This window comes from Botrytis porri (genome assembly GCF_014898465.1).
Source record: "Botrytis porri strain MUCL 3234 chromosome Unknown BPOR_011, whole genome shotgun sequence".
Classification (NCBI taxonomy): Eukaryota; Fungi; Ascomycota; class Leotiomycetes; order Helotiales; family Sclerotiniaceae; genus Botrytis; species Botrytis porri.
In genome coordinates this window covers 1,820,234-1,842,493 of record NW_024066085.1, presented here as the reverse complement: position 1 = coordinate 1,842,493, position 22,260 = coordinate 1,820,234, and the positions used below count along the sequence as shown (strand labels likewise).

The window sequence follows — 22,260 nt, the reverse complement described above, 5'->3', positions numbered from 1 at the left end:
TACGAGATCATATCACCAAAGTCAACCACCATTATTCCGTTTGGAGATTTTTGAAACCAATCGTGTCGATCTTGCCAAGTCGCCTGCTCCTCTGGAATATCGAATAAGAAACAATGGTACAACCCCGCTTTTTGTCAAAATCAAAATATGTCGCACAATCTATCATTCAATCAAGAAGCTTCGGTATTTCTTATCCCACTAGGTCTTCCCAATTGTCCGTTGCGAAATTACTTGGAACATCTCCTGAGAACGTAGATGAGGTTAAAGTCAATGTCAATGGTTTCATTCGTTCCATTAGGAACCAAAAAAAGATATCGTTTGCTTCAATTGGCGATGGCTCAAGTGTGCAACCGTTACAAGCTCTTCTTACTCCACAACAAGCTGAAAGGTCTGATAACCATACAAACAAATTCACTTCCACTCCTAATCGTACGATAGAATTTCGATGGGTACAGCTGTACGCCTCACCGGATACTGGAAACCATCCCCGAACCAAAAGGCACAAAGTAATGAATTACATGTGCTGGAAGTGGATGTTTTAGGTGCCGCGGATCCTGCCGTATGTAAGGCTTTGATGCAATACGTTGTCAATGATGATCACTACTGATCTGGAATGGCAGACATTTCCGCTACAGAACAAATATCACACGCCTGAATACCTCCGCACTATTCCTCATTTGCGAACGCGAACGCCCTTCAACTCAGCATTACTTCGATTCCGATCGCAAAGCATAGCTTCTCTGACACAATTCTTTGCTGAACAGGATTACGTCCAGACACATCCTCCTATAATTACATCTTCAGACTGTGAAGGCGCCGGGGAAGTTTTTGAAGTAGGTAGTGCGCACAAAGGACCAGTTGGGAAAGGTGATGATGGAACATTCTTCAGATCGCCAAAATACTTGACTGTTTCGAGTCAACTACACTTGGAGGCTTTGGCCCAATCGGTAGGAAGAGTATGGACATTATCTCCTACATTTCGAGCCGAGAAAAGTGATACGCCAAGACATTTGAGCGAGTTCTACATGTTAGAAGCAGAGTGTAGTTTCGCGGAAAAAATGGGCGAAATTATGGACCTTGTGGAAAACATGCTCAGGCATTTGACAACGAACCTATATTCTACTCAAGTGGGAAGAGAAATATTGGAATCAAAGCGAAGCGGAGATGAGGAGAAAGATACAATGAATAGAAGTCGTGAATTGACACGAAGATGGGAAGGTATGATAAAGGGGCCTTGGCCACGGATCACTTATTCGCAAGCAATCGAAGAACTTGAAAATAGTGGCCAAACTTTCGAACATCCTCCTGTCTGGGGCTCAGGTCTTCAAGCTGAACACGAGCGATATATCGCCAATCAGGTCGGACTTGGATCGCCTGTTTTCGTAACAGACTATCCGAAAAGCATTAAACCATTTTATATGCTACCTTCAGAGAACTCACGTGCAGAAGGAACTCAGGCCACTGTTCAATGCTTTGATCTTCTAGTTCCAGAAGCATGTGAACTTGTAGGTGGATCTATGCGTGAGTATAGATTGCCGGAACTCACCTCTGCAATGCGAGCGAATGGTATGGTACGAGGTGATGCAGGGGAAGAAGACTTCGGTTCCTTGAAATGGTACACAGAACTGAGGCGCTGGGGAAGCGTACCTCACGGAGGGTTTGGTTTGGGATTCGATAGATTGCTGGGGTATCTTTCTGGTATACACAACATCAGAGAGATAGTCGCATTTCCAAGGTGGGTCGGGAGATGCGATTGCTGAATTGAATAAACATGACGCATAATAGTTTCAAGGTGATGGTAAGCAAATTTGAGATGGCTTTTTCGTGAGGCTTTCTTAGGGAAATCCAATCGACACGATTATAGTGGGTATTATGAGAATAGAAAGAGTTATGACAAGAAATCACTAATTCATGCAGCGACAATCTCTCGACAACAGAAAGATGCCTCGTTGTAGGCAACCCGAGACGCAAAGAATAATCACAATTCAATGCATCTTCTCGCTCAATCCAATACACTCTAGTGATGATGTTATTCTCGAATGATTCTTACCTACATCAATTTCAGCATAATCGTTTCAAAGTTGACTTCGCCTCCTTGCGAAATGTTACATGACGTTGTTTGCTCACCGTCATTCTATCCACTACCTAGCCTTCAACCAACCATCAACCGCTCTTTTCATTTCTCGAATTATAAACATTGGAAGCGCATGAGTACGATGTCAAGTTAGAATTCTCCCCACATAACTGGAAAGTTACCGCAAATCTTCACGGAAACCATTATGGCGAACTTGTGCCCCTAGAATACAACAGTCTATAACTCCAGGTATTCACATACGAATCTTCAACAACTTTCATTCTGATTTCAGCCTCATTTGCATGTGCAGGCCCCTGGCCCCCAGCTCGAGCTTTCGGCACGACGCGGAAGTGATGTATGATTAATATTCACAGATCCTTAAAATTCGAGAAGCCGTTTGAAACAGTAAGGTAGCGCTCTAATTTCAAAGTACATTATGTGTCCACATAAAGCTTGCGGGCTGAGTACAGAAGTTTGTTTCTAGTTTAAATTTATACTTAATGGAATGGGTGGATCAATTTGGCCGGGTTCTCGATACTCGGTCGTTTACGACGGAAGGCCCCCAGGAGTAAAGATCTGTTTTAATATTTAGAGTTAATTCACTGAATATTTGTATCGCTGTTGTTTTATTATTATATTTCTTAGCATTAGTAAATACTCGTTTGTTATTTTCATGCTAACAATAGAAGCACTAGATAATTCTGGGATTGAAAAGGGCTTGAACATTTTGATTGAAGTGCGTAGCACTGCATTCACAACAGTTGGTGATTATGTACTGCAAGAGTACCATCTAACTTATCATCACGTTGAGGCAAAACCTCTCACTTGATCTACAATCACCGATACCTTGAATTTAAGACACCGATTCGCCAAATTCAGAATTCTCTGGCTTCAATAACCAACGACTATCACGCCGGTACATGAGATGAAGCTTACTGTCCAGTCGCTAAGAATGTCTAGGTAGATAGATGTTGAGAGGATAAACTCTCGGAAATCCAACCAAATATCAACAACACATGGAATAGGGTAACTTCCTATAGGCAGCCAAGATCTGAGATGTGAAAGGACCCTCGATAGATATGTCAAATGTGATGAAGATATGGAAGAATCGGAAAATTTACCCATTTTTAGTTACTAGATATGTGATTAACAATATCCGATACGTCGTCGAAGCACAGCCTTGATAGTCTCAAAAGTATAAAAGTTTAAATTTATCCGCCAGCCTTAGACAAGCGCCGAAGCGCAATCTGGAACGTGTACTGATGATCCCAGATGGCTAGTTTGGGTAACTTCGACCAAGACGCAACACCTTGTAATTTGCTGTGCCTCTTGGGTAGCCATGAAACTCGGTGTTGGTTCTAGGTGGGCGCGCAGGCGCTGCGCTTTGCTTCGGATTGAGCTGAGATATTAAGCGCCGCGACCCCGCATGTATATGTTTGTCTCGACTTCAAGTCAAGTTTCGCGTTGAAGCAAAGTTGTATTTATGATATTTCTGTTTTACGCGAGCTTATTTTTGTACCATGGACCCCAGATATCTTCCTCTGTATTTCTCACAAAATCCACAAACGAAGTGATAATTTCGAAATAAAATTCCTATTCGTCACCTTGTCCGATGTTACGATCCATCCTTATTCCCTGCTTGCTCTTCCCAAAGAGCTTCCTGATATTACCTCAAGATTCCTACCCACACCTTATGCACTACCCCTGTCTTTACTTTGCACCCCAAAGTTGGGGTCTCAATTTATCAAACCAGTATCAATACACTTTTCTTACCTCGTTTCCGTGCTCGCATGCTCACATCTGCATAGTTGGCGCATGTTGCAGGCGCTGAAGCAACCCTCTTTCTTACAATTACAGCTACCATGCCACCATGCCACCATAGCCGTTGAAGAAGTTTAGATTGTGGTCATTTTTATGGGAAATCCTTCTCCAAATGGATAAGTAGAGAAAACAAGGGCTTTCCTCCTAATTACCAGAAATTGTATATCCGGATGATGTTCCTAGGGTCAAATTTACACGCGCCTCATTGTTGCATATCTGTACACCCGCCACCGTCCATTCACTCCGCTTTTTCTTTATGGAAATCCTTTTCTTGCTTGCTTACTTGGTTGCTGGCTTCTCGTCTCTATTTGCAATATCTTGGCTTGTCATTATCTGCTCTTCTTTTCCGAGATGTAGCTCCGGTTAGATTTGTTGTTTTTGCCAATTCTTGGTAATGGTATGATTTTTCTGAGTCAGATATGTAACTTCAACATTCTGTATCCTCATCATTTCTTCTCTAGCCCATGCAAAAATCAAATCGATTCATGCCCCTGCCAAGTGCCAAATTTACATACCGTGTACATATCCTGTATGCATACCACCCTCCCGAAATATATCCACGAGTAGGTTAATGCTAATTTCAATCTCAATGGGACTATTGGGGCAGAATCAAATAGCAGATTTATTAGGATATGCGTGCAGAATCTCGTGTGGATCGGATTCCTATCTATCCGTCCCTCACATCTAGGATCTGCAAACAAGAGATGGAGTACGGCCTAGATTCATCTTTTTACGGAGTAGAGATGCAGGGTAGGTACTATGTAGAGAGCCTTAGAATGGAGCGTTAACTTGTTTATGGAACGTGGGTGTGTTTACGAGTATGCTTGTGTTTGTTTGTGTCTGTGTTTATGTATATAGGCAGCTGGTTTTAGGCTCTTTGGGTACCGCGGATGCGAGTGACGCTCACTGAAGGATGAGATTCGGTGAGATGCTTCGGTGAAAGAATGGTGATCCGATTTATAGTCCTAGGTAGGTAAGTAATCGGCCAGGGCCAAATAGCCGTCCGAAGATTTGGGGAAAAGACAGAGGAGGTTAGATGACATGGAATGAGATGAGATGAGATAAGATCAAACTTAACTTTAATCATGAGGCTCTTGTCTCATCTCATCCCATATCATCCCATCCTAACTTCGGTCCTCATTAAGTTATGTCATATTGTATTGTGAGTACGCGCATTTATTTATCTCATCTCTATAATCTGATCAATCATCGAACCATTTCATCTTATCTCATACCATCAACAGTCGAATCATGGATTTCTAGGAGTTTGAATAGAGGACTAGAGTAATAGAATAATAGATCAAAACATGGAGTCACAAATAACTCTTCTCCACTTCCTCTTCTCTTCCACCTTGTTCGCTCGATATGTACAATTTCCACGTTAAATACATGCACCAGCAACCACGCCGCAAATCTCTGCATCACAACATCTGTGCATTCGCTATCCTATCATTCCATCAATCAAAAACAGACAAGATCCATCTTCCCCTTCCATCTCACCAGTAACCCTTTCCCCCGTCACCCATCCACTCACGTCCCATCAGAAACCTCTCCCCCCACCATCCACCCGAATCCCCTTCCCCTTCCCATCTAGCCCCCTGAAGAAAAGCATGCACGCGCACACATACACGGTATACAACTTACCAATATCCCACCGCACCTTCCTCTACATATATATCTTCCCCTCTTAACCCAGCTAATCAACCATACCCAATCAGACCCAATCAACCAAGCTCAAACTCACACTCACACTCACATTCAAACTCAAACTCAAGCTCACACCCAAGAAAACCCTTCCTCTATCCTCCCATCCATCCATCCATCCCACCTCAACCTCCACCTCCACCTCGACAATCACACACCCGCCCCTCTAGGATCCAAATATAAGCAAGCCAGCAACCACGCACCCACCCCTCCAGCACAAGCAAACCTACAGTAAGTAGTACCATCCTCAAATTTGATTATCCGATTAATTGCTTATACATACATACATATATACATACATACATACATACATACATGATATAATATATGATATATATGCCCACCTATATTCTCACAAACCTAGGTGTACATACAGACAGAACCATCAAAATACCGAAAATGAATGAACCAACGAACCACTCTGTCGGGATCAAATTAGAGCACTTCACTTCAAATCCCTTACCATTCCATCGGATTCTATTGCTTCATTCATTCATTCCTTCAGTTTATCAATCTAATTCTAAAGATCTATATATTTTTGCCTCAAAAGACTATTTATTCACTTTGCTTTATATTCAAACGTGCAGCACCACCCATCCCACAGGGCAATACACATCCCACTCTATCCCTGTCCCCTCCCATCCCATTCTACAACCCCCAGCCCCCAACCCAAGGACTAGGCTCCCTCCCTCCATGCCTCTTTGCCCCTCATTCTACACAATTCACTCGCCCAATTCAGGTATCTCTTGCATACAAGGCACACACGTATGAAATTGGGGGTTTTCTTCTTCGTTTCATCTCATCTCATCTCATCTGGTCACATCTCATCTCATTTCATCTCATTCCACTTATACTATAATAGATACAAGACCAAATTGTTCAGATTGATTTCTTTAATTTCCTCTGAATATACCTATACGTAATGTAGCCATGTAATATAATGTAGAATGAGTCGATGATATCTCATCTAACTTTCTCATCTCAATTCCTCTCTTCAGAAACCACAAAAGAGAAGTAGGTAGCCAAAGTGAACTCCATAGCAGTGCAATGTAATGTGTGTTTAAACCACCGCAGACCAACAGACAAAAACCACCGAGCCATACCCCTTTGATAGTTCCATTCATTGTGAAGAAAAGCCTGATTGTTCATCTAAAATTGTACAGAGAAGAAAGAATGGATGAAAACTATGTATGCTGCAATAAATCGAAAAAAACAAAAAAAACACGAAAGTATGGGATATCATTCCTGAAAAGCAAAACTCCGCTCATACCTAACGCCATTACTGACTGACCCTCCCAACCTCTCCTTTCCTGTAATTTTGCACGCCAAATGCTCATGCCCCTAATACCATCCATACCCTTCTACCTCTAGATCATGAATTTTCGATCCAAGACACTTATGGCTCTTCGATCTTCCCTTTCATTACACCCAAGTCCTGCGGCAGATATTCCAGCGTTTAATTTTCCAATCTCTGATGCCCCATTTGTAACACCCGAAGTTTTCTTTTGCTCGTCTATCTTTGATTCAACCTTGTCATTTTGTCTTGGACTACTCGATCCGGGTCTGGAAGTGTTGCCACTGTTCGATTTGTTATCCTCTAGGACACATGCTGAATCGGTGTTATGAACAAGACTCGAGATGGATGGCTTTGTTTGAGCCTCTGATTTACTAATTCCATTTGGAGTTCCATTTGGAGAATTGGCTGATTGTTCATGTAGACTCTTTGGCGTGTGAGCTGGGGAGATGGTTGTCTGCCTTGGTGGAGTAGCTGTTCTTTGAACACCATTGGGTCCGATGTTGACAGGTGGAAGTGGCGGCGGCTGGGCTAGTCTTGGATCAATCATTCCACTAGTTTGTAACGCTCTTTGCGCCATCAGTGCATGCTGCTCAGCTTGTATTCTGACATGTTCAGCTTGAGGACTGGGACGATAGACTGGGCGATGTGGCTGAGGAGCACCGTTTTGAAAGTTTTGTGGAGACGGCGGTGGCAAAGAGGAGTTTGATAAAGGTGGTGGAGGTCGGTCATATACTGTTGGTTGTGGTGGACCATGTGCCATCATACCGGGAGCGTGACTAGGATGGTGGTGAGGACTATACTGGTGAGATTGGTAAGGAGATGTATGCGGAGGTCCCGGTGCCATGTGATAAGGGGAAGGATGCATTGATCCAGGTGGTGGCGGAGGAAGCTGTGATGAATACATCTGTTGAGGATGATATGGAGGAGTAGAAACCGGTGATGGTGGCCATGGGCCATATCCCGAAGGATACCCATATGAAACTCGATGTTGAGTTTGATGCATATGTGGGTGTAGCTGTTGCATATAAGGACCTTGTTGCATTGGCGCTCTGGTGATAGCTGGACCCTGAGCTTCATGAACTGTCGATTCTGGATACATGCCTTTTTCAGGTACAATCCGTTGAAGTTGGGGATCACTTGTAGGCTGTGGAAGCTCGGGAGCATTTGGATGATGTCGCGAGAAGTAGTAGCTGATTAAATGAAGATGATGCCCAGTAGAAGTCGTGATACTGAAGGATTGTTTCATCAAACCATCGGGTTTGTATCTGTACCCGTCCGGCCCATCCCCGTCCATGTCCTGATCGTCATCGCTACCCTTTCCACTGTCCGGTGTCTTTCCCGCCATTCTCCGTGCTGGTGGTGGTACGAATTGACCACCTCCTCTCTTTCCTTCCATCTCCCGATATGTTAAAAAGCTCCCCGAGACTCTGCTTGCGCTCCATGATTTCCCATCAGTCCATCTTCGCATTCCAGCCTCCCTTTCATCCCAAACAAATACCGATCCAGCCTTTATTGATTGTCTTTCCTTCTCCGATAGTCTTCTTTGTACTCGAGGTAATAAACCAAGTCGGCAGGCTTCGAATAACTTAATCGCATCCGCAGGAGTGCGTACATGTCCGTGGTAGGTCTCCATGGAGGAGTATGGGTTAAGTAATTGAGGTTCGATTGTGTTTGCAGGTAAAGTAAATTATGATAGATGAACTCTGCTCAATGTGAAATCGTACTAAGGCTATTCAAATCAATTGGCTTGAGAATTCAAGATTTATCCTCTCGTATTTCTGTTCCTAATGAAGTTACGCGGCTTAATTTCTTGGCAGATTCTCGGACGTCAAATATGGAAGCTTGTGCGGGTAGGAGGAGGTCGGCACATTAACGTTCTTGATGTTTTAAAATCGAGGTGGTTATGGTATTTATTGATTGATTGATTGATTGAATCTTGACTCTTGACGTAAATCACGAAATGAAAAGTGAAGGTATTGTCGAGCTGTATCTTTGATGGCGAGACGTTTGATGAAAGAGCTTCTTCTACCGATCTTCCTTCCGCTTCAGATGAATTGTTAGTCAAATATTCGAAATCTTCCTGTCCCACTCCAAAATAAAATACAAGACGGAAGTCGACGCGAACATGAGACAAGTTGACGCACAAGGTGACAGAAGCTTAAACTGAAGCTTCACAGACTTTACGCTTATTCTTACTCCGAAGAAGAAGAAGCAAGGCAAGGAAATAAATAGACTTTGACTCGGGAACTTGTGGAACTTGTGGAGAAGAGTTTCTAGTTGTAGAGTTTTGAACACGGCTCGAGCTTGAACTTGAGCTTAATCTTTTTTGCTTCTTTCAAGATCAATTCTGATACAAAACGGTCCACGACAAAAAATAAAATGATAGTTGTAAGAGAAACATTGAACGTGTGGATTTTGCGAAGACTTTGAATGTGTCCGCAATTATCCTTTCCGCGCGCACTGAATTGATAAGTGCGTTTGAGTATGTTGAGATGACATATCTTTTGCTCTTTCAAGTACTTTGAGGAATGAGGAGGGGTTTGGAGAAAAGTATATGTTGTCTGTCAAGCAGACGATTGAAATATGTTTGGTGTGTGTAATGAGTGAATGTGAAGGTTTGAGTTGGGATGGATTGGATTGGATGGGATTGAATGGGGTTGGAAATGTTTCTCGACTACGTTGATGATAATAGAGACAATGATGCAACTGATGTGTGTTTGTCTCTCCTACCGAAGAACGAAGAACGAATAACGAGAGAGCGAGTGGGAAGATATGAAGGTATCGGGGTACACAATAGCGAAAGTAGGTACACCACTAGCAATATTCGAATACCCGGATACTTTCTTTTCTCTTCTTTTCTCCTCTTCTCGTCTCTCCCAATCCTCTCTGGTGGAAAAGGGGAAGATGATTGAACAATATGAAAGATGTGGATGAAACAAGTGTATATGCATGTGTATGTGTATGTGTATGTGTGTGTGTGTCTGGATTCAAGGAAAGATTATTGTACATACCTGATGTAATGAGAAGAGAGGTATTTGGAACGTGCTGAGCAGCTGACTTATATCTTGACAACTTGATTTAAGAAATGATCCCGTTCGAGGTTTTGACGTTGACGGGTCGAAGTTGGGATAACTACAGCTCACTAAAGTATTAAAGTACAGCTAACTGGTAAGTAGGTGAAAGTTTATCGAACTTTGATTCTCTTGTGTGTCGGTGGGAAAGTTATTCAAGGAGGAAGAGGTGAAAAGACGAAGATGATGAAAAGGAAGAAAGGGAAGAAATGGAAGAGATGGAAGAAGAATTAAGCTTTCTTTCTATCTTTCTATCTTTCACTCGGTGCCGTACCAATCCCTTGGTTGTTGTTCGTCAAAAGTGCCGCGCGATGTGAAAATGGGTGAGTACGTCGGCATAAATTGATAAACCGTTTTCGGGTGGAGAAGATACGCAGGTTCAAGGGTTTAGGGTTTTGGGGCCTTTCAGGAGTGTATGTGTGATCTAATTGATCGAGATGGTATGAATTGGATGGTGAAGCGTAAGCCCTCACGACTAGTTCGGTGGTAAGGAGTCAAAGAAGATGTCCGATGGTATATAAATTAAAATAAAGTAGTTGTAGTCGTGCGTGGGTGGGTGGACGTGTTCTTTAGTCTTGGTTTTAGTCTTGGTCTACCAGGTTATGCATATACATACTCCTGTAACTCGTAAGAAGATCAGATGGGGGTCGACGGAATTTGGAAAAGACAAGCATGCCAGTCACTCGTGATATAGAATATAGACGCCCCGTCTCTTTTCAATCTTTTCAAGTAAATAAGGTAGAGACGACTCCGTACGGTCGGTCGGTCGATGGTATGGCAGATATAAAGGCAAGAGTACCCCGTCACCAACAATGCTAAATATCTTGTAGCAAATGAGATGCACCGAATCCCAGCACAATCTACAAGTGCAAAAGAAGGTTCGCCGGTTGGTTGGTGAAAATCTTACTCTGCAGATTAAGTTTGGAATGGGTATCCATTCAGTTTGAAGCTTCAAGCTGTAGTGTTCATTTGGATCTTCGAAACTAAACTCCATGGAGCAATATTGAATTACGAGCATGCCATGCTAATTGAGTGAGCGTGTGGACTTTCTTGGTTTCCCAGGGGTATAAATGCTCTGTCCTGAAGCGGGTTACATTTCGATGAGGTTACTTCACATCTGGAAAATGTACTGACTAGGTAGTATTCAAGAGGTTATGCTACTTCTTTGGGTAAGTTCCGTATCAAATGCCAGAAGTTATACTTTTCTAAGATATACTTTCCAGTCAGTCTCTCGCGTGGGTATGTGTCTAAAGCTTGTTGATACCTCAAAGTTGTCTATTGTCTGTTACTCGTATTCGATTGCCTTGGTCTGTCTTGTTGGCTGAACCTTGGCAATACCAAGTCAAGCAGCAGAGATGGATATTCACATAGACGGTAGCTGAAGCAATATCCAACAAATACCAGGGATAAAAAAGTGTCTAACCTGGATTGCAAACAACTGCCGATATTGGAGCTTCTTACCCCGAAGCTCCCCCTTGATTTGCTTCGAGGTTTATGCTCAACGTAAGATACATACATAATTGAATGCAACATGTGTGATCTTCCCAAGCAATCGCAATTTACAAGAGAAAGGATTTTGATCTTGGAAGTGCGAATAGAACTTCTTGGCTTACTAGCCCAATGTCTGCTTGGGACTCGTGGGCAGCAAAATGGATGCGGAGATCTGATCTGCCTTAAGCTTTCCTTGTTCCGCAAACAAACAAGCAATAAAAGTCTTGTCTACGGGATATTACCTTGGTTAGGTCTAAAGGCATTCGTAACCTCTTTAGACTAATCTTTATCTTAAATAGACTTGGCTTCCATGAAAACTTAATTGAGCTTTAAAGTTCTATGATAGCATGCCGATGCACTAAACTTTGTTTCGATATCATTCATAGTTTCGGATTCTTATAACTTAACGAGCGTATACGTATTTGTAAGGATTTAGTCATATTGTATCGCTAGAATATACGCACAACCCAATGGGAGTTAACCATACTTCTTGAGAGCACCATCACCCATTATCCTCGAATATATATCGTCAACAAACACTCGTCCGTCATCTGCATCTTGACCGAGACCGACAACACAATACATCTCTCTCTCTCTCTCTCCCCTTCTTCTTCAGGTCATTCTTCTCAAAATTAACCTTGGTAACAAGGATAGATGATGAGGGTCCTGGATTCGTAAGCTTAGTGGATTCAAGGAAGGCATTGCGGATTAGGATTGACGGGCAAAACCCCTGCTGTTACATGGATTATGACTATGTATGAGCTTATTTCATTGCCTACAGATTTGCAGAAGGGACTACGATGTATGAGTCTCCATCAGCCACACAAAAGCATGAAAAGCTGACTACGACTGTTGGACCAACTGTTATGTATCAAATACGAAGTATGACATGAATATCATCAAAACTCAAGGATCAAGAAGGTAACTGTCGGAGCGTAAATGAAAAAGCTTATGTTTCTTCAAGGCTCTCCAGGTTCGGCAATTGAAAAAGGGGCTGACGCCTGGCCGAGTATATGAACCGTACACATCATTGCTTGACAGCCAGTCATTGGTTGGGGGTGAAGTTTCGAAAATCATCACATCACCGACTTCAAGACCTTTTCATCCCACATCCCCACCATCATCCACCAAACTGCTACACTGATCATCGAATCCCATAATCCTGGCTGACCATTCGCACCAAACAACCAACAAAAGGCCAGATCACAAGACCACCTACCAAATGTTTGCTCGAACATCCTGTATTCCGTACACCTCGGGGCCAAGTCCATCGGTCTCATCATCATGTACATGACTGCCAGGCGCAGTCAGCACATCAAACAGTAATATACCGGCCGCATGGGAACACCACGATGCACAAAAACAAGCAGCGCCTCGTCAAAGTAAACTTTTGCTCACCGGCATCTCTTCCCCTTCTCTAGCCCCCAATTTTCTCGTTTGCAATAATCCAAACGCCTGTAACCTATGTCAGCATGCTAAAAGTATCTTATTTTATACCCCTCCAATCTTCTCGCGTGAGAGGCCAAGGCAGGGTAATGACAGCACAAATTTGATCCAGACAGTCGGTAACGTTCTGACGAGACGATACGATGCGCATGGCTAGCATCGTATTGCCTTTAGCCTTACCGTGCAGACACGAGAAACAGCCGCGAGCACGAGTGGGCAGGCGAGGAATGGTATGGCCTCATTTTTCATTTCCGGATGAGATTACGGAAGTGACATTGAGATGTACAGAGTAATGTAACGGTTTGAGATCTTTCCTTGACTTGGGGGTTCTTTCATGGTCCTTTCACAATAGTATATTTTCATCCTCAATGTATATTTTCATTCTCAATGTAGATTTTCATTCTCAATGTAGATTTTCATCCTCAATGTAGATTTAGACAGTACCTAGGTAACACACCATTGTGAAAGAGCACAAACACAACATCGACCCGGATCAACACAGCCGCCATCACGAATCCTACAAACCGAGTAGCTACGGGAGTGTAAACGCAATCTGGATCATTTCAATCAGGCCACGGTGTGTTATCCCAATTCCTAACCTCATCTTACAAGTATTTTCTTTGATAATGAACGGCATGTCTTATCCGTTCCTTCGCCCCATTTTATGAGAAGATTCGCATGCGGCTCAGAGCTAGAAAATTCTTCCCCCCCTCATCTATGATCGATTTCATAACCTTATTGCGTACTCTATACGAGGTTGTGTTTTTGATGGATGCCGGGTCCGTGTGCAAAGTACTTTTTCTTATCTTTTCATACTAAAACTTATCTATTTTGAAATTCATTATATCAACTAATATTAATATATATTTAAAGTTTAATTTCTGTATAGATTTTGATAAAGAATTTAATAATATAATTTTAGATTTTTTATTATAAATCTTTTTAATCTGATTGTTCAACACTTGAATGAATATTTAATACTTACAAAATAATAATTATTTTCGAAATCGAAATTCAATCTCAAATGAATAAATAGTTATGATTTAAAATCTAGCTTTTCTTATATCGTAATAATTCTTGATTAAAACTCTCTCTATCAATTGATTTTTGAAACTTTCTAAAGAATATCTGAATTATTATATATTTATAAAAAGACAGAATGAAATATAATTTTAATGAAGGAAATTCGTTAAAATATCAGCCCGGCATTTATCAAAAACACGCCCTCGTACACTCAACTCCCAATTGATAAGTCCGAAATGTCTTTCTAATCGGACCCTGTGGACTTTGCATACAATACTCAAGTATATCCGTCGTGTGTATACACAAAGAAATCTATTCCCTCTCCCTCTCCCTCTCCCAAGTCTAACACACTGACGAATGAAGTGGATCACTCCCAAGCCCATTTCCCAATCCTCAAATTCCCAATTTGTTTCACGCCGCGAAACATTGCGAAGCAAGCAAGCGTTCTTTTTTGTGTTAGAGTAGGTAATTAAATCTCCGCTTTAATGTAGAAAGATGGAGTACAGATAGATTAAACATATATACATTGTAATGAAGCTTAAAAGCTTACGCTTACTCTTAAGTTGACTCTATGGTTCGATGTTCAGTTTTGTTTCTCTTCTTGGGCTTGGGGTTGTCTATCGGTTGTGTTGTTGGCGTCAGTCAGCTTTGACGCGGAGGGCGTCGGATTGGTCGCTTCGGTTCGGGGAGGATGGGATGGGTGGCGTATGTTTATATGTATGTGTGTATAGTACGCTGGTAGGTAGACAGGAAAGCAGGTGGGAAATGAGAGGGGGGGAGTTTGACGAACAGATGGATAGATAGATAGATATATTTGAGTACCATCTATATCTTACACCATGTTATGTATGCTCGTCGATCTTCGAGGCAGTACAGAGTATAAATCTCCATTCACAGAAACTTTCTACGATCACATAAATGGGTCTATAGAGAGCAACTTTCTGAAAATCCGAATCCAACATGCTTTGATCTATCTACCGGTATCCATCCTTTTCAGGTCAATAAACCCCGAAGTTTTGGCATCGGGATGAACTTCGGTGTGTTGTATTTGACAGTATTAGGCAACATCTTATCTACTGTCCTCCACAACATACATCGTACAAGTAACAGACAACATCAAGAATCAAGACACATCCCAAATCCTGTGACCAGAAAACTTATGCTGCTACTGGTATATTAGTCCACCTCCACGCCAAAACCACGCATCTCCATGAAGTAATTCCTCCGAGAATAGATGAAGAAGAGATCATATACCGAGATGTTATCCCCCAAGGTGTCAATTCATAGCGCTATGATGATCCGTGCGATATACCTCGAACGATGAAGCCTGATTAGTTAGATTGATAATATTAATGCTTTTTCAGTTACTTTATTTACGAAATAGAATCGTGAATTCAAATTGTGATTTTTTTAATTTCTTTTTAAAAAAAGACAATGACTGAGAATTAGTATAGATTATCATAATAAAAAAATGTAAAAATACAATCAATAATGATTAGATTTTATATCAAAGATTGAATATGAATCTTGAATAACATTTCAGGAATCCTAATGATTTGTTACTATTAATGGGGTCAATGAGGTCCTGTCAAGCGATGGCGCCATGAGTTGGCACCTGAGGGGATAGCCTCCACCCACGTCCTCATCATCAACATCATACAACACCAAAGCATACCGTCCACCATATCAAACCAGGATCTGTTCATCCACAGCATAAGGCGAGGGCCACCGACGGCATAAGTTCGGATATATTCTCACATTCTGACCCTAGGTACTGTTTGAGTGACTCAAGAATGACTCCCTCGTATCAGCCTGGAAGATAAGTCGAGATCTGATAACCTTATTATTATACTTACTAATTCTTCCCCCATCTATATAAGATCTTGCTATATATAATCAGAGCACTGTAATAATAAGCATCCAAATGGAATGAATGAATGAATGAATGAATGAATGGAAAAACGCATGATGAAACAAATTGTGAGTATTACTTACCTCTTTCACTGGTCCCGAAACTCTATAGAAAAATAGGGTTTAGAATGCGGAATGATTGATATGATGTGATAGGTATGATATGTATTAGACATGCGTATGTAGAATGATGATGATGATGATGATGATTTGATAGATTGATGATGGATTGATGCGTGAGCTAACTTTAAAGTATAAAGAGACATACCGGTAATCGTTCTCGTTGGTATTGTAGGGTTTGAAGTGTTGGATTGTTGTATCTGATTGGTTGATTGATTGTCTCTTAACTAATTATTGGTTTCTTTCTCTCTTTCTTTCACTCTTTCTTCCGAGTAGATACTGCATTACCATACTCCGTACATTCTAAACAGAAAAACAAAACTCGGATCTACCGGTTTTCAATTGTGTCACCACATTCTTGAATTTAAGTTGAGGCTCAAGAGCAACGGGGCGAGGTAATTTTTAAGCTTAGCACATATGTACTACGGGAGGAAGTGATGCTTATACAATAATTTCTTATTAACTGGGGTATCTAAGGATTACAGTTTTATCAATACACATTAGACAAGAATTGATTATCTAAACAACCCCTTCTCTTTCTTTTTCCCAATTTTTTCTTTCTCTGGATTGTCACTCTCCCTCACTCACGCAATTTCTATTTCTCAATTTTCCATATTCTCTCCCTCTCCTCTCCCGGATCCCGAGTCTCCTCTAAGAAAAACTTCAACCAGCATGGAACTAATCAAAAACACACACACACACACACACACGCAAAAAAATATAATAAAAGGGCCCATCCACACCCCCCCCCCCATCAACGGCGTTTTCTTATTTTTCTTGGATTGTGCTTGGCGCTCTCTTCTTCGTATCGTGAGTGGATGTGTCCGGCCGTCAAAGTTTAAGCATGTTTTTTAGTCGAGGAAAATAAAGTGCTCAGGGTGTCGATCCGGGTCGGCTACGATGATTCAGAAAGTCAATGAGATGGGGTGGGATGACGCGGAGGTAAGTAAGTTGCAACGGCATCTTCCTTTGCAGTGAGGAGCACGAGATGCGCTCTAGGCTACTTTGAGCGTGGTGGCTTTGGAGGGGGGGGGCCTGGTGGGTATGATGGTCGGAGGTCTCGTTACTCGTATCATGGATATGGCTATGGTTGTGAATATGGTTATGGATGCGAATATTGATGCTTGTGCGATGAGGGTAAATCGCGAACGGATGCATTGATGCTTACTTTTGCGCACACACATATCCATCTTCATTCGTATACCGGTCCATCCATCCATCCATCCATCCATCCATATACCTAGTATTTCGCACAAACATACCTACATACATACTCTGTATAAACAAGCAATCCTCACCAAGCCCAACATTCACAGTGGCAATCCGTCCCTGATCCCCATCAAACCACATTGCCTCCGCACCAAGCAAACCCAAGAACCCCCTCTCGTACAGCATCCATAGCATGACACCAACCCTCTCCCCAAACTTCCTTCCCATTCGATAATCACAAACCACAAAGCACAATTCAATGCCCATCCTACACAGCCTCTGCCAATATCAAACTCGCGTTGATCACATTCTCCCCTTCTGACGAGCCAAGCATATTTTCTCTCCTCGCTCTTCCCCATCCTTCTTCGTATCCCTCCACACAAATACGAAAGAAAAAGAATATACTCCGTAATCTTCCCATCCCAATTTCACATGAGAACCTTACACGGCCAAGGAAGTGCCAAGGCACGCTGTGGCACATGAGAAGATTTAAGGTTAATTTTACTTGGATGAAGGGGAGGGGCTAGGAAACTCTAATAAACTTTAAATGATTATTGTGTATAATACGGAGTATTATATTAATAATAATAATAATAATATTATTATTATTATTATCACTCTTGAATTCATGAACTTATTATTTTCTATTTCTTTCTTTCTCTACGAATTTCTTTTTACTTGAGATGAAGAGATAATGAATAGAGTTATATGTATATATGTATATACTCCGAATAAATAAATGAATAAATGAATAAATGAATAAATGAATAAATGAATAAATGAAATAACTAGTTTCTTTCGTGGTGATCAAACTTAGAACTTAGTAAATTTGATTAGATTGTCATAATAATAAGGTTGACGGTGAAAACCACTTGCTCCGAAGATGCCGCGCTCGATCTAATTCAGACACTTTGTGCATCGAGATCTCTCCTTCGTACAGACGTGGAAAAATAGGTCGATATCTGGTATAGGGAGAGACTCATCGATAGATGAATTTCAAGCGATGGGAAAGTTTGAATTGGGGAGAGAGGAATATGTTCTAGATTTGACGAATGAGACGGTGAGGCAGATACCTCCTGTGTACGTAGACTCCGTTCGTAGGTGGTAGGTAGCAACTGTTAGATTCTCGTACCGGATGTAAGAAGAGGAGGAATACCAGGTATGGATTATGTACCAAGTCCACCGGTGGACAAATCATCCCATCCCATCCACTGCGCACAAACGATGCGAACCCGATGGCCAATTCCCCGGTCGCACAAACGAGGGTGTTACTCACATACCGGACGTCAACTTTTATGGATGAGGGATGATGATGTGTGATGACTACGAGGGCGTGTACGGAGATACCTAGGTCGCTCAGGTCGTAATGGATACGAGAAGAGGAAAGATCGTGCGATAGCCGGAACCTTAAGCTTATTACTCTTAAATTCTTATTTGTATGTACGAGATGTACGAATATTCGTGTAGTGATTAAAGAGATAAGTGTTACGACGGCATCCAACATACCGCGTCACATGACATAAATTACACGTGATGGAGCGTCAAGGAGCTTCAGCGATCCTTAACGATCCAACATATCGGAGAGGTCCTAGGGATCAGGATAGAGAACGAAGGTTTATATAAGGGAATGGGTTTTATTACAAAATGTAGAGCTTCATGCTTAAGAACAATCATTAATTTTATTACTATAATTATGAGAATTGTAACCAGTTATTAACCTTATTGAATTTCTACTTGAAGTCTAGTTTAAACCACCTTGAGAGATCTTTAGCCACTTTTATGTGACTCTAGAGGCAGCTTCTGTAACAATAAGTAAGTAATATAAAATACATCTAAATGTATTCTCCTTTTAGGCCTTTGAATAAATCAAATTATATTACTTATTGAAAATTTATATAGTAAAATGTATTTAGTGAAAGTTTTATAAAAGTTTTATTTCATTTAAAAAAAATTAAGTTTTATTTAAAAATTATTACTTTTAATTAGAATTTGAATTCGAATTCTTATTATAAGTCTATTTAGAATTAATAGAAAACCATAAAAGCTTTAAATATTATAAAACTATTAAAGTTAATAAAAAGCAAATAAAAGCTTTAATTATTAAATTTTGAGAAGAAATAATCTATTATCTATTTAATTTATTTAAAGTAATAATAAATTCTATAAAAACAATAAGATTTTAATAAAAGTAAGGTTTATATTACTTATTCATATAACCTCTATACAGATATTCGTGTAGATAATTATGTATGTATATAATTAGTATTAGTATTACAACGGAGACTCGGGTAGTTACATTGTGTATACGAAATGAGAGAGACAGTTCCGGTGAGAGGAATAGAAAGGAATGAGGAGATGGGGTAACAATAAGAAATAAGGCTGGGAGTGAGATGGTGAGCCTATCCTTATTTGGTTCTAGATGGATGTAAACATCCGTTTGTGGTTGCTGGTTTGTGAGGTGCGATGAGTGCCAAGATTACACAGATCAGTCGTGCGTGAAATGAGGGGCCTTTGGGTTTCTTGGTAGAGTAATAATGGGTGTTCAGCCGCCAATATATGCGCAATGGAATGGATACGCAATTGAGAAGTTGCTTTGCGGCGGCGTGGCATATGGGTTTACTCTTACTATGTGAGCTGTGATTCGTACGGGTGGGATATGGGGCTAATGGCTTGATATGTCGGGGGTGCTTGATCATCTCGCGACTCTCATCACTCTATCTTCATCAGTAGCTATTCATCATCAGCTATTCATCGTCACCACTAACCATAATCCTAACCTCACAAAACAATACCAGAAACATCGTCTCCTCGGTCTCATACTCAGCACGCAAAAGACGGCACATAAACCTATCTAGATTACAATCCAAGCAAATCATCGAACGTCAAAAGCTCAGGAAGCAATCCAATCCAATCCATTCTAATTCTCCCTCCGCACTCATACCGGTAATCCCCATGGGAAACCCTCACAATCACAAGTAAGCATCGCATGCAAGACCCCAAACCCCATCTCCTAAATCCGATTCGGTTATTCGCCTCCTCCCAAATCCCAAGAATGAGGGTCGCGGTGGAGAAGCGCCAGTCAGCTACATATCACATCTCTGCATCTGACGTCCTAGACACGACACCCATCGTACCGAGCCCACGAATCGCATGTGTTAGCCTGAAAGAGTAGGTACCTATTGGACATGGGCTTATGTATAAGCTCACAGTGCGATGCTTGGCGTCAGCGTGATATTTCAGACTGGCTGGACCTTGTTTGAGAAGGGACTCGAGGCTAGACTGTGAGTATGGAAATGGAATCTTGCAATCTTGTGCTCGTGGAGATTTGGAGATGGAAATGAATGGGATGCTGAGAGCAAAAATGACCATCTGACATCTCTGTAGAATTCATCCCATGATTCTTATCTCGCGCCACCATGTTGGGGGAAAGAAGCTTAGGTTAGATAAACACCTAGACGAGAGATCAAATGAATGAATGCTATAATATTCGTGATTCCATCAGTACATCTATCCATCCAGCCATGAATTTTTCGATAAGATCTCTGATCTTTTCCTGAAAAGTAAATTGCATATATAAGTACATGCATACATCATACCTATACATGTATGTCGATCAAACAGATACCATTAACGTGGTTTATCATCGAGTGGCCTATATCATCGAGTGGCCCACTTTCACCTCAATTTACACTTTCAAATCCATATTATTCAACAATAATTAAATCAATTGATTGAAACTATTAAGAATCTAATAATTTAGAATCTATTATATTATTTTGATAGGTTCTTATATTATATCCTATCTTTCCGTATTTATTATAATATTAATTAGAAGATACTTTTTTATTAGAATTCCCCTTTTTTTGATACTTATTATATTGAATCTAAATATCAATTTTTTATTAAGATAATATATTAAGAGCCTTTTATTCAATAATTACTTCTCCTTAATGTAATTGAGTTTTTTTGTGTGTTAATGTTTGCTTAATACTTTATTTACTATTCGAAATGTTGTTACGGGAGCTGCCTCTAGGGTCACGTGGAAGTGTCTAGAGATCTCTCGAGGTGGTTTAGACTAGACTTCAAGTAGGAATTCAATAAGGTTGTAACTGGTTGCAATTCTCGTAACTATAGTAATGAAACTAATGATTGTTCTTGAGCACGAAGCTCTACATGTAAGGAAACCCTTTCCTTTATATAAACCTTCACACTCTGTTGTCCCACCGATCCCACTCACTGAGAGTAGTGGGAGTAGTGGGATCCTATTAATCCCATTGATAATAATCAGTGGGACTGATGGGACGGTCCATTACGTGACACTAGTCCTGTGAGTCTTGTCGTCCTATCTTATTTCCTGTCCTAGGGCTAATCCCTTGGGAGCTTACTAATCCTAGCAAGACCTCTCTTGCTTACTGTGTCCTGTATTGCTTATTCTTCTTAGGACCCTACTGTCCTAGGAACCATGTCCTATGATTCAGTGTATTCTATAACTAATACTATATACATGCCTGAGGCGTCCTTAGGTGCCTAGTGTCCCCCGGTATACTGCAGTTGAATCACCGAGGCCTATAAGTTGGTGATTCTACAGCCTGTTACTTGATCCATCGTAACACTTTTCAAATATACTATAAAGAGAACGATATTATATGTTTATATTTATTACTATATTTAAATTATTTAACTCAATTATTTAATATTAACTATTTTAATAATCTAAAACATTTATATAATAATCAAATTAATAGATTTATTAAAATACATATCAATTATATTTTGAAGATTGAATTCTTTATAGCTTTTAAAATTACATACAAGAAATCAATCATCTTTTAGAATATGAAATCAGAATTCTAAAGAACAGGTTTAATCCCATTTAATCCTGAAATTGTATTCTCGAAATTAAATATTCAAATTCGCATACCTACCCCCCCTCTTTCAATCTAGATTAATAGATCTCTCAAACCCCTTGTAACTCAATAGAAGCTTTTTCTCAATCAATATTAATTAAATCTCGAATAACTAATTATCAATTAAGCTTTCCTACATTTATATTCGAAATTATACTAACTCTAACTAAAAGTACAAAAAGATTA

The 22,260-nt window shown here is 40.7% G+C and overlaps 3 protein-coding genes across 3 annotated transcripts; 2 read left to right on the top strand and 1 right to left on the bottom strand.

The window, feature by feature from the left end:
* Positions 1-2: 2 nt before the first annotated feature.
* EAF01_008569 (uncharacterized protein) lies at positions 3-3,244 on the top strand. The gene is made up of 5 exons (XM_038916825.1): positions 3-388; positions 439-559; positions 621-1,863; positions 1,918-3,151; positions 3,206-3,244. The coding sequence occupies exons 1-3, from the start codon at positions 114-116 to the stop codon at positions 1,758-1,760; spliced, it is 1,536 nt and encodes a 511-aa protein (XP_038768187.1). The 5' UTR covers positions 3-113; the 3' UTR covers positions 1,761-1,863; positions 1,918-3,151; positions 3,206-3,244.
* Positions 3,245-6,966: 3,722 nt separating this feature from the next.
* On the bottom strand, positions 6,967-8,529 carry EAF01_008568 (uncharacterized protein; the record flags this gene model as incomplete). The annotated part of the gene is made up of 1 exon (XM_038916824.1): positions 6,967-8,529. One exon carries the CDS (start codon positions 8,527-8,529, stop codon positions 6,967-6,969), a length of 1,563 nt encoding a protein of 520 aa, XP_038768186.1.
* Positions 8,530-16,858: 8,329 nt separating this feature from the next.
* Positions 16,859-17,119, top strand: EAF01_008567 (uncharacterized protein; the record flags this gene model as incomplete). The annotated part of the gene is made up of 2 exons (XM_038916823.1): positions 16,859-16,900; positions 16,958-17,119. The coding sequence occupies 2 exons, from the start codon at positions 16,859-16,861 to the stop codon at positions 17,117-17,119; spliced, it is 204 nt and encodes a 67-aa protein (XP_038768185.1).
* Between the last annotated feature and the right edge of the window lie 5,141 nt (positions 17,120-22,260).

Coding starts and splice junctions, on each gene's coding strand:
- EAF01_008569 (XM_038916825.1), top strand. CDS start 114: ATGGTACAACCCCGCTTTTTGTCAAAATCAAAATATGTCGCACAATCT. Junction 389..438: donor ACTCCACAACAAGCTGAAAG/GTCTGATAACCA, acceptor ATCGTACGATAG/AATTTCGATGGGTACAGCTG. Junction 560..620: donor TAGGTGCCGCGGATCCTGCC/GTATGTAAGGCT, acceptor CTGGAATGGCAG/ACATTTCCGCTACAGAACAA.